Source organism: Lithobates pipiens, unplaced genomic scaffold, assembly GCF_037356315.1.
Source record: "Lithobates pipiens isolate NorthernLeopardFrog02 unplaced genomic scaffold, aLitPip1_a1.2 Scaffold_16, whole genome shotgun sequence".
NCBI classification, from domain to species: Eukaryota; Metazoa; Chordata; class Amphibia; order Anura; family Ranidae; genus Lithobates; species Lithobates pipiens.
In genome coordinates this window covers 375,049,863-375,062,885 of record NW_027507748.1, presented here as the reverse complement: position 1 = coordinate 375,062,885, position 13,023 = coordinate 375,049,863, and the positions used below count along the sequence as shown (strand labels likewise).

The following is a 13,023-nucleotide window of genomic DNA, read 5'->3' as shown; positions in this document are numbered from 1 at the left end:
CTAGGCAGAACAAAAAACACCTGGCTATGCCCATGGGCTGTCCTCAGTCAGTATATAACCCCCTCCCTGCTCCAGGTATTCAGTTTAGTAGCAAGCAGTAATAAAAAGTATCAAAAACTCCATAGGTGGGTGGGGTGCTGTGTCCGTCATTAACTCAGAGAAATTGATTTGACGGTGAATACAAAAATCCCATTTTCTCTTTCGCTCTAATGACACAGTGCCTCCTTAATCTTGACCATTGGGACTTCCAAAAGCAGTGCCAAAGAAAAAATGAGGGTTGGGCAAAATAACCCAAGACTAACACAAAAGCCCTATCTGAAATAAAAAAATGTCAAAAGAAAAAACACCCATCAAGAGGGAACCCCTCCTCTTAAAACAGCAGCCTGCAAAACCTTGCGGCCAAAGGAAGCATTCGCAGATGCCAAAATATCTACTTCATAGAATTTAGTGACGGTATGCACGGACGACCAAGTGGCTACCTCCCAAACCTATGATATCGATGCTTAATGACGGAAGGTCCAAGAAGTACTAAACGCCCAAGTAGAATGCATCGTGACAGGGAAAGGAGGAACTGGTCCCTTAATAGAATAGGCCTGAGTCACAGTCTGTCTGATCCATCTGGAGATGGTAGCCGAGGAAGTGGACAGCCCTTTGCTTGGTCCCTGTGTAACCAAATAAAGTGAGTCTGACCTCCGGAAGGACTCGGTGGCTGCCAGATACACTCGAATCGCACAAACCACACTCAAGGTATGCAAAGCAAATTCCTTGGGATGAGCCGGCTTGGGACATAAAGACGGCAACACAATGTCCTCATTCAAATGGAAGTCAGAGACAACCTTGGGCAGAAATGACGGACAGGGATGAAGAACCACTTTATCCCTTTGGAGTACTAAATAGGGACTACCACAGGATAATGCCACCAACTCGGAAAACCCTGCGGGCTGAGGTAATAGCCACCAAGAATGCCCCCTTCTGGGACAATGTAGGTGAGGCCATCTCCCGATTATTCTCAAATGGTGGTTTCTGGAGAACCGATAGCACTAAGTTTAGATCCCATGGTGGCGCCACATGCCAGATTCCTTGAATGAAGGTACGAACTAAAGAGCGAGTGGCTAGGGATAGCTGAAAGAAGACTGCTAAGGCAGACACCTGGCCCTTGATGGTGCTCAAAGACAACTTCTGCTCAACCCCGATGAAGAAAAGGCCACAGAAAAGGATCGAGGATGAACGCCAATCGACTCGCAACAAGAAAGATATGTTTTCCACGTACGATGATATATCTTACTAGAAGTTGACTTCCTCGCCTTCACCATAGTAGGGATCACTAATCCTGACAGACCTCTATCAGTACCTGGCTTTCAATGGCTAGGCCATTAAAACTCAGTTACTGTAAAGCAGGATGGAATCTCAGCCCTTGGTACAAATGGTCCTCTGAGAGGTAACTTCCAAGGGATGTTTACGGCCACCAGAAGACTTTTGCCCTTGGTCCTTAGCAGGCACTGCAGAAGAGGAAGGTATTGGCCCCGCAGTGGTACTAGGACGACTGCGCCGTCTACCAAAGGAACCACGAGCCTCAGTTACTTCCTGTGGAACTGAACCTGCTGAAGGGGCCAACATTTGAGGAGAAAAACGACTACCCTGGTCATCATTCACTCCAGAGTCAAACCAGGGTAACCATATTTCCCAGACAGGGCTAGAGGAGACCTTAGGTAGTTTGGATGTCACCTAGAACTACACGATTAATTATTAAGAATTTAAATTGCAATCCTTTTCCCTTTCCGATCTACAAAACAGCATGTCACGTTTCTTTCTAACAAGTGCAGAGTTCTCACAGCTGGAAAAAATAAAAATAAAAATCCAGGCAGGCTGCCAAGTTTTATCAAAACACCACCAATAAGTAGAAACAAAGTATCTTTTCATTCTTTTATCTAAGGAAGTTAAAGGAAGGAAGTTTAACCATTTAAAGACCAAATCTTTTCTGACATTTGTTGCTTACAAGCAAAAATAATTATTTTCTGCTAGGAAAATGACTTGGAACACCCAAACATGATATATTTATTTTTAAGCAGAGACCCTATAGAATACAATGGTGGTTGTTGCAATATTATGTCACACAGTATTTGCGCAGCGGTCTTTCAAACACAATTTTTTATTTTTTTTTAAAATACACTTTAATAAATATAAAAAACACTAAACAGTAAAGTTAGCCCAATTTTTTTGTATAATGGGAAAGAAGATGCATACCGCTTGAATCGTGATCTTTATTCTAAGCAAAAAAATCGTGATTCACCTATTGGCCAGCTCTATTGTCACCCAAATCTTTACAGGAATTATACCCGCACAAGGAGACACAGGGCCCCCCAAAGAGGGCAAACTCTGTCCCCCTTCTTTGATATCCCCAAAAGGTTAAATTCGTGGACCCCTTTGATGCTCACAAAGGAGGTCCATGAATCTAGAAAACCAGCGAAAATGTCTCCCCATCCCAACAATGTGTGAGGGCAGACCTTCATGCTGAAAGACTATTGTCTGTGGATCCGGAGAAGCCTGCTCTAGGTTTAGCAGACCAAGATTTCTTGGAACTTCCTGGGGAAGACCTGAGAGATTAGTTGCCTTTATCTGCAGTCCCAGGAGCCAGAAGAATTTATTTTGGGTTGGGAAGTCTGCGACGAGGCTCCTTCAATTTCCTAGATTGAGGGAGGAAGGTACTCTTCCTCCCTGTGACATCCTTAGTGTCATCCAGGGTAGCCCCAAACAGGCGGTCACATTGAAAGGCTTGGTATCCCGACCAATTCTTATGCCACAGCCTCATAAATGACCACAGCTGAAACAGAAAGCTTGGACAGCACAGGAACTGCATCCAAGGCTGCATCACAAATATACTGCAGCCCATGGACCAACTGGTCCACTAAATCAACATAAGCAGCGGGAACCTGCTCACTACCCAGACCGTGGCACAAAAGCTTGGCCATTTCAGTTCGGGTCTGCGACACCGAGGCCAAGACTGGACGCAATGCATTACAGCTTATCAGTTTAGAGTGAACACTGAATGATGGCCCTAGAATCATTACTCTGACTCTGGAGTGGTGTGTGCAGCAATACCCAATATGTATGATGCAATTGTTATTTATTAAGCACTTATGTTTGTATGTGTTTGTACATGGGGAGGGTACAACAGTTTTTTTTTTTTAAACTTAACCTACCTAGAAGTAATCCCGAGTGTGGCTCGGGCTTAAACTTCAGTACCATTAGCGGTAACCCCGAGCCACACTCGGGATTGCATCTCAGGATCCTGGTCCAGGTTTCTTACTTTGTTCCCAGGATCCAGTGACATCCCCCCCCCCCCCCCCGCCATGGGCAGTGTCCTCCGCCCGATGCTCTGTGTTCCGGGCTCCGTTTCCTGCGAGCATTACCACGCATAGGGGCGGAGCCCGGCAGCAAATTTAAAAAGTACAAAATTCATAACACATACAGTACTCTGCAATCTTACAGATTACTGTATTAACCATATTTCCCAGACAGGGCTAGAGGAGACCTTAGGTAGTTTGGATGTCACCTAGAACTACACGATTAATTATTAAGAATTTAAATTGCAATCCTTTTCCCTTTCCGATCTACAAAACAGCATGTCACGTTTCTTTCTAACAAGTGCAGAGTTCTCACAGCTGGAAAAAATAAAAATAAAAATCCAGGCAGGCTGCCAAGTTTTATCAAAACACCACCAATAAGTAGAAACAAAGTATCTTTTCATTCTTTTATCTAAGGAAGTTAAAAGGAAGGAAGTTTAACCATTTAAAGACCAAATCTTTTCTGACATTTGTTGCTTACAAGCAAAAATAATTATTTTCTGCTAGGAAAATGACTTGGAACACCCAAACATGATATATTTATTTTTAAGCAGAGACCCTATAGAATACAATGGTGGTTGTTGTACTCTGCAATCTTACAGATTACTGTATTAAATCATTTAACCTCCCTTTTGTCCCTAGAGCTTTGTCCAATGCACTGCATGCACTTTTATATTATATATATATACTGTTCTTTCTGCTTGGAAACTTGATATTGTCCATGGCAACCAAAAAGTGTCCCTTTATGTCAAAAGCGGTTTTAGACCAGCTAGAAAACAGCAATAGTAAATAAGAATACTTGCAGAATTGAGCGATAGTGAATCGTGGGGAAATTCAGTTTATTAATATTATTATATTATTTTATAATTATTTATAGTTATTTATTATATTATAATTTGTGATTTAGTGTTTCAAACATTGTCATAACTGGGATGTCTACTGGACTCTTTTTTGGACAGATTTAAGCGAGTTATTACTAAGAATTACAGGCCTCCAACATAAAACGTCAAATTTCTATGTAAAACAAATGTACTGCTTTGAAATGCAAAAAGCTGACAATCATACCACCAGGGTGGTTAATTGCCATCAGATGGGAGCTGAAATGTCCCCAAGTGATAGCATAGTGCAGGTCACAGGCTCTCTTTAAGGATACATCAGGGGTCTATTAGGTCTACCCCTAATGTTACTTCTGTACTTTTTTTAAACTGACCAAGTAAATTGTACTTTATCAACTTCCTCCCTGTCTACAGAGGCTAGAGACTGACAGATCTGAACCCAAGAGTGTTCAGAACTTAGAGCTCCTGGATTCATTCTTCACAGGGAAGATCAGCAAAGGAAAGATCACTTTACAGCTGCCCAAATCACTTCTACTACTAATGCCTCATGAACACTGGACATTATAATAATGTTATAAAAACGCAGTAGCTTTGCAGTGAGTTTTTCAACGTTTTTGCAATAGCGGTTTTTTAGCGCTAGCATTTTTTTATTTTTTTTAATGGATCAAAAAAGTTAAACGCTGGTAAGCAGCCAAAAACAGTTCATAACAGCCTATGTGTGCATGAAAACATAGGATAACATGCTGGAGAGTTTATTGACTGTAGAAAAAACGTCTGAAGCCAAAAACAGCTGCTGTAAAAATGTCCAATAACGTCCAGTGTGCATGAGGCCTAAGCCAGCAGTAAAAATGAAAACACACTGCTGACTGCTTTTGTATAGACTGCTTACATGCCAGCAGTGCAACAGGTATAAGTATTATGTTGGTTGCAGCAAAAGGGTTAAATTAAGTGATATTTACATTTTCGAAGTTCACCATGATTCCCTTCCTAAAAATTGCCGAGATAAGATATCTTCTAGACAAAAAAAAACTCATAATTGCACTGTGAGAAGGGGCAACAAAAACAAACACTGTGGAGCATGATGCAGAGCACACGTATGTAAGTGAATATATATTTACATATACATATACAACACTATGAGCAGAAACTTTTTTTTAAGCAATAACCTCAAACACTGAATATAATTTACAACAAGCTGATCTCTATTCAATGTATATTTAAAAAAAATGATTGACTAGTCTGTACATTTCTTATAACAATAAAACAGCTATATATAGGTAGTCAAATGCTTTCTGAACCTTGAATTGGGGCAGTCTATATAAATCTTTGTACTGAAGGGAAACTTTACATTACCATGGGTGTGAATTACTTAAATAAATAACTAATATACAGCAAGTCCTGTTTCAAATCTACTTACTGTGTCATAAAGCAAGTGAAGCCAAGTTGCTGGTGTTATCCTTCAGTACAAACAATTATACTGACTGCCTACCAAATTTTAATTTTTTTTGTGAACACACGATACCAATGTACTTTGCATCATTACAAGTTTCAGTTGCAGCACATTTTAAACTGCGCCTTGTCTTAAAATGCCTAACCTAGTTTGCCCTTTTTTTTTAAAAGTCTTCATTGTTTAGTGATCTAAAAATGTTTCCCCCCCCAATGCTATACTCTACATAGATTAACAAAATTGGTATATTTTACATTTCATAACGAAGCCTTGCATCCAAACATAATCTTACTTGGCCTATCCAGGCCGTTTTAAAACAAAATAGTATTTTGATGTAATGGATAATTCTCTTAGCCATCAGTAGAAAAGTGTCTCCTTCTCATATTGTTTGTGTGTTAGAGCAGTGGTCTCCAAACTGTGGCCCTTTGCTTGCCTCTATCCGGCCCTTGGGGCACTATTTCATCCACAACTGACACAAATGTTGGGGCACTATTCCTCCCACTGACACCAAAGAATGGGTTGCTATTCCTCCCACTGATATCAACCATAGGACAATATTACTTCAACTAAAATTAATGAAGGGGCATTTTCTACTCCCGCTGGCCACAGTCCAGCACCCTTAATGTTTGAACAACAATAAACTGGCCCTTTGTTTAGAAAGTTTGGAGACCCCTGTGTTAGAGCCAAACTAAGCTAAAAACACAAAAGCACAAGGCTAATATACCTGTACGCTACAGTTGAAGAGCTGCAGCGTGAAGAACTGGAAGAGGGTTTTTGCGTCTGTCCGGAACCTCCAGATGTATTTAAAGTTGATTGCCTGTAAAGTGCACAACATACAAATACAATAACCAACCTCTAACGTGTATGCAATACTTGAATAAGGGAAGGGGCTGCACACCGACGTTCTTGAAGTCCGTTTTTTGAATGTTCCATACAAACTGACATACACCACGGTTGCAGTAGCTGGAACAGGTGGACTATTTTCGCACAGCTACACTGTGCTTACTTGAGCAACAATTTTCCCAAGGTGCAAGGGTTAAACGCTCGTTGTGTCTAGGGGGTAAAGTTCCTGACGATATTCCTTAACGATCTCCCTGCTCTCGCTGGCTCCCGGGATTCTCCTCCTCTGCCCAAAGCTCTGGTTTGTGCACGGAAACTTGGTGTCATTACGTACAATACATATTGGGGTTGATTTACTAAAACTGGAGACTGCACAATCTGGTACAGCTGTGCAATATAGCCAATCAGATTCTAACTTCAGCTTGGTCAATTAAGCTTTGACAAAAAAACTGGAAGCTGATTGTTTCTATGCAGAGCTGCACCAGAATTGTGCACTTTCCAGTTTTAGTAAATCAGCCTCACTGTATAGTGAGTAGACTGGAGTGTGACCGTGGCCAGTAGTCTTGGCTTACAGAGATAAGCTGTAGGGGACTGGATGCAGGGCTGGAGGGGCCGTGCTGAAGCAGGGAATAAGTACATTTGCCTCCTTACTCCCCCTCCCCTAGACATAGCCAGCATTTAATCCTTGCAGTGGAGGGGGTGTCACTGCCAGGGTGAATAATTTGATATTTAAAAGTAAGGGAATGTTTTTTTTAACCACACTTACTCGGTCTAATTCTGCATCTGTCCCCCACTGTCTCTAAAACTGAGAACCGATCGATCAAACACCGCAAATTGCACGGTTCTCAGAGCTCCCTGAGCAGAGAGCTGGTGACTGCCAGTCTACACTCACTGAAGTGCTGGACTGTGGAGGGGGTGGGAGCGGCCGGATCATAGGCTGAGCCGGTAACCAGTCCACACATGTGAGCGGATCCTGATCATATAGTCACGATATTTCCCTAGCCTGAACAAGCCCGCTGTCTGCTAAAAACGGGTCACAGGAGTGCACAACGAACTGCATTCCTATGATCCATAGAGAAGTGCAGCCAAATGAGTTTTGCCTGTACGTCTTTTTTAAAGAAAGCCTGTACTTGCAGCAAATTTGGAGGTTGACATTATTGACCTCCTTCCTTTGGTTCAGCAAAACCAGGCTACCAGAATTTTAAACACAAGAGCAATTCACATCTAAATATTTTCTTGCTGCAGGTTTCCTTTAATAAAACACAATATAAAAAAATAACACAGACAAGCCTTGTTTCACAGAAGCAATATGTGTAAGCAGACAAGCACAGAATTGTTTAAAGCCATTTCGGCTATTCTCTACACTGTCTGCAGAGCACAGTAAATAGTATTATAACATCATATCACTGAAGACCCAAGATACATTGTGAATAAGAGACACTCTGCTCAAAGTCTGCCCTGGGAAATATGAGTGGATTTATAAAAGCAAAGCAAACACTGCTGTGACTTATTAAAAATTCTCTGTACTATTAAGCCAAATACTGCAGTTAAATTACAGTATATTCCAACTCTACCTTACAATGGAATGAAGCAGATAATAACTTACCCGCCACACATCAAGAACTCACTAGATGCTCTGCGCCCAGCTGTGCCTGTGGGCATATCGTCTGCAATAAACAGACATATTTATTTCACTAGAGATAACTTTATTGGCTCTAATGCACTGCTGAAACACATTTAGTGTCTACAAAAAATCTATTGACTTAGGTAAAGTTATGGATTTTTGAGACACTTAATTCCATAATAAACAATGCAATACAAAGTGCAATGACTATGTGAAAAGTGCAAAAGCACATTACAACCAATCAAATGTAATCCTAAGGTCTGGAGGCTTTGGGCTACTGTACTGTCCAATGGCTGTGCACCAAAATATTTTCTACTCAAATGAAAAATCTGAGAAATGTTCTTTTCTAGATCAACTAATTTCTGACCTGCAGAGAGATTAGCTTTCGAAAAACACAGACAACTTCATTTATCTAAATATCCAGGTGAAGAAAATGTCTGCACTGCCCCATTACAACCCATTGGTTTAAAAAAATATTGGAATATTTGTGAATAAAACATTGAATGTAATTGGTTGTTCAGAGAAAACAAACAGAAATACTTTCATAAATATGAACAAATATCTGTGAAATACATTTTGTATTGCAGTTGAACACTGTACGGTTAAAATATAATTTCCATATTTTTTTACTTTGCCAACAATGATTTGCTAAGCTCATAAACCCATATGTACAACTGAGGAACTGAGGAAAATGTACAAAGAAAAAACTAAGGTAATAAGAAATTGATGGTAGCAACACTTGTCAACAAAATTGGGACAGGGCAACAAAAAGCTGGCAAAGTAAGTGGTACTAACAAGGAAGAGCTGGAAGAACAGCTAATTCGGTTCATTGGCAACGGATAACATGATTCCGTATTAAAAGAACATCTTAGAGCAGGGGTGCTCAACCTGTGGCTCTCCAGCTGTTGCGGAACTACAAGTCCCATGAGGCATAGCAAGACTCCGACAGCCACAAGCATGACACCCAGAGGCAGAGGCATGATGGGACTTGTAGTTTTGCAACAGCTGGAGAGCCACAGGTTGAGCACCCCTGTCTTCGAGAGTCAGAGTATCTTGGAAGTAAAGATGAGCAGAGGTTCACCAAACTGTGAAAAGCTGCATCTAAAAATTGTTGAACACTTTCAGAATGTTCCTGAATGTAAAATTTGCAAAGACAGCTATATCATCTACAGTACATATCATCAAAAGATTCTGGAGAAATCTCTGTGCGCAAGGGACAAGGGTGAAATGCAATATTGAATGCCTGTGATCTTTGGACCCTTAGAAAACACTGCATATAAAACAGGCATGATTCTGTGATGGACATCTCTGCGTGTGTTTAGGAACACTTCCAAATATCACTGTCTGAGAACACAGTTTGCCATATCATCCAAAAATGCAAGGTAAAGCTCCATCATGCAAAGAAGCAGCCATATCTGAACATGATCCAGAAACACTGCCATCTTCTCTGGGCAAATGCTCATTTAGAATGATCTGTTGCAAAAGTGGAAAACTGTTCTTTTTGGCAACCGAGGGTGCCATGTCCTCTGATGTAAAGAGGAGAGGGACCTTCCAGCTTGCTATCAGCCCTCAGTTCAAAGCCTGCCTTTCTGATGGTTTGGGGGTGCATTAGTGTGTATGGAATGGCCACATCTGGAAAACGCCAAACGCTAAAAGACATATCAAGGTTTTAGAGCAGCATATGCTTCCATCCAGATGATGTCTTTTCAGGGAAGGCTTTGCAAATTTCTTTAGGACAATGCTAAACCACATACTGCATCTATAACAGCATGGCTTTGTTGTAAAAGAGTCCAGGTGCTTCACAGTCAAGACCTTTCACCAATTAAAAATATTGTCTCAGGACTGTTGAGCAGTTAGAATCCTATATCAGGCAAGAATGGGACAACATTCCCAAAACTACAGCAACTGGTCTCCTCAGTTCCCAGATGTTTACAGAGTGTTGTCAAAAGAGAAAAACAATGTGGTAAAAATGTCCCTGTCCTGGCTTTTTTGAGATGTATTGTTGCCATCAGTTTCCAAAATTACCTTATCCCCCCCCCCCCTAAAATAGTATATTTTCTCAGTTTAAATATTTGATATGTTTTCTATTTTCTATTGTGAATAAAATATGGGTTTATGAGATTTGCAAATCATTGCATTTTGTTTTGTTTTTTGGAATTGGGGTTGTATTACTATGTTCCCATCACTATGGTTGCCTCACTAGCCAATGGGAATACGTGTGAAGGGATTGGAAAGCTCTACGATTAATAGAAAGTGTTGGAGTTTTGCCTGAACAAGAGCAGCTCAGAATTTTGGCAATAAAATGGTACTGAATGATTTAGCAGATACACATACAGCCACCTCTAGATGCCTTCATTTATATCTAAAGATGAACTCTTACATGAGTGGTCAGAGGAGAGGTTGTGAGGAACCAAGACAAAGTCATCTGTGTCACAAGATGAGTTCTTGCTGCTTGTGCTGGCGGAGTCCTTGGAGACCTGTAAATAATTTGGAGGACCCAAAGGTGGGGATGAAAGATTTTCTTCTTGGATATGTTGCATGTCTGGTAGCGACTATGACAAAACATAAAGCAATCAAAATATAATTTGTTTACTTTCAAGGTCAAATCTAACAAAAAAATTAAATATATATAACAATTTAGATTCACTTTGGATAGTTTACGGAATGTAGAATCTTCCCCCAAACAATTATTTATTAACATTCCCCCCCCCCCACCTCCTGTCCCAGTAACAGACACTAAGACAGGAACTAGGGCAAATCCACCCAATGGGGTCACAGAAGCCCTGGAGGATGGGATAAACAGCTCAATCTCTGTATGCAATAACCTATCCGCAGGATGTGGAAATCTTGCAAGAAGATCTGAACAAATTGATGAATGGGAAACTACCTGGCAAATGAGGTTTAATGTAAAAGAATTTTAAATACGGTGGCAAAAATATGAATGCAATCTACTCTCTGGGGGTAAACCTCTGAGGGAATCTAGGATGGAAAAGGACCTGGGGGTCCTATAGATGACAGGCTCAGCAATGGCATGCAATGCCAAGCTGCTGCTAACAAAGCAAGCAGAATATTGGCATGCATTAAAAAGGGGATTAACTCCAGGGATAAAGCGATAGTTCTCTCACTGTACAAGACTCTGGTCCAGCCGCACCTGTATGCCATCCAGTTCTGGGCACCAGTCCTCGGGAAGGATTTGGTAGAATTACACTGTAAAGGCTTAACAGTCTTCATTCTCAGCATGCAGAGAAGCTGTCTTTAGAATGCAAGTGTTCTAAAAAGCTGCTTTTACAACAAAAAAAAAGGAATTGTGAGCCTCAAATTAAATATTCCACTTCCACCAACTCGGGTCCTGTGGCAAGGTTCCAAGTTTGAAGACATACTCCAATTCCCCATCCTATGCTATGCATAAGGATTCTTTTTGTTGATCCATTTAGTGTGACTGCGGCATATTTTACACAGCTGATATGTCTATATGCTGATCTTTTTGTTTGGAATGTAAGGCTATAGATTATTCCTTGTCAATCTGTCTTTTTAGATTGCAAAGAAAGGGATATTTTGGACTATTTCTGATTACTTCTTGAATATTTACGAGGACGGGGCACCAGTGACATTTTGACAAAGTATACAGTTTACAAGTTTATACAGATGATTTTTGGTTGACTTGTTCTTCCCCCCAAAGAAATGTGATTATTCTGGCTGCTAAGGATACATCTTTTTGGATAAATTACTTTGAAGCTATGCCTGCTATTTAATAAAGCAAAATGAAAATCACACTTAGCCATAATAAAAACATACATTTTGAATCCAAGGATCCTGAGAAACCCAACTGGCTTTTGTAAAATGCACTCAAATGCTTTTGTAAAATGCACAATGAAAAGACGATCAGTATCCTCCTACGCCAAGTTTTTTAAGGTGTTGGCCCAGTGTTGGTTTTACGCTCTTCCAACCTTGCACCCGACCAGCCTGGGCGTCTCTAATTCATTTCTCCCCCTTCGCAGCCTGGGGGAACGTTCGCTCTTCTTTTCAACACTTTTATTCTCCTGCCAGGTTCCCTCTCGTCTTTCACTTATCCTCTCGTCACCCTGCCCCTCATCCTTTCTACAATAATTTTTTTTCCCCCCTTTTTTTTGTCATTTATGCGTGTTCGATTCAGATTTTGTTCATCTCAATGTTAAGTGGACTGGTCCACTCCCCACACCCACCCCAGGCCCTGAGCCCTAGGCCTCCCGGCACCTTGTGTTGACCCCTGGCCCTGGTTGGAGGGTTATTATTTGAAAGTTTTTTAAACAGAGACTATTTGAAAGTTTACACCCCATGGCATACTCTATTCGTGTGCTGTTCTACATTGTGTCTATTGCTCATATCCCCTGTGTGGGAATATTACGGCTGTAATTTTTCTTATATTTCAATAAATATTGGATCAGAAAAATGCATTTGAGGCTAAATAATTGACACATATTAGTTGGGTCTAATCATCTTCTGAACAAAACAAACTTATTTTGGGTGGAGGTCTTGTTCTAAAGAATCTGCATTGCGAGGCTTGGTATTATGGTATGAAAAAACCTTAGTGTCCCAATAAAAAAAAAAAAAATCATCAATTCTTCATACTCACAGGAGGAGAGGCAAATCGACAAGAAGGTGAGCTTCCACAGGAGCTGCCTGATATACTTGACCCCGAGTATGTAGGCACTGGGACAGGACAGGCTGAGGATACAGTATAAAGCATTATGTATAGGTAATAGGACATTATTCATTTGCTTTTATTGATTTCTGAACTAGAGCAGAAATTATAACATTTGGTCTGACAACTATTCTCATTTTGATTCTGTGCTACCGTAAAACAAAAAAAACAAAAAATAATCTACTCTCACTAAAGAAAACCTGTGTGTGATGCACTGTTCAGCTTTATACTGTCGTCAAAGCATAGATGAA

General features: G+C 40.6%; 1 protein-coding gene across 7 annotated transcripts in view; it reads right to left on the bottom strand.

The window, feature by feature from the left end:
• The window catches only part of ULK2 (unc-51 like autophagy activating kinase 2), a 164,539-nt gene that overhangs the window by 39,015 nt on the left and 112,501 nt on the right, over positions 1–13,023 (bottom strand). For 4 of the 7 annotated variants that reach the window (XM_077482145.1, XM_077482146.1, XM_077482147.1 and 1 more), the window contains exons 12-15: positions 12,704–12,795; positions 10,472–10,643; positions 8,074–8,134; positions 6,352–6,444 (exon numbers count right to left, since the gene is read on the bottom strand). In XM_077482145.1, the coding sequence (XP_077338271.1) occupies positions 6,352–6,444; positions 8,074–8,134; positions 10,472–10,643; positions 12,704–12,795 (418 nt within the window). The remainder of the gene's footprint in view (positions 1–6,351; positions 6,445–8,073; positions 8,135–10,471; positions 10,644–12,703; positions 12,796–13,023) is intronic. The other 3 variants (XM_077482151.1, XM_077482150.1, XM_077482148.1) reach the window with 2 other exon arrangements.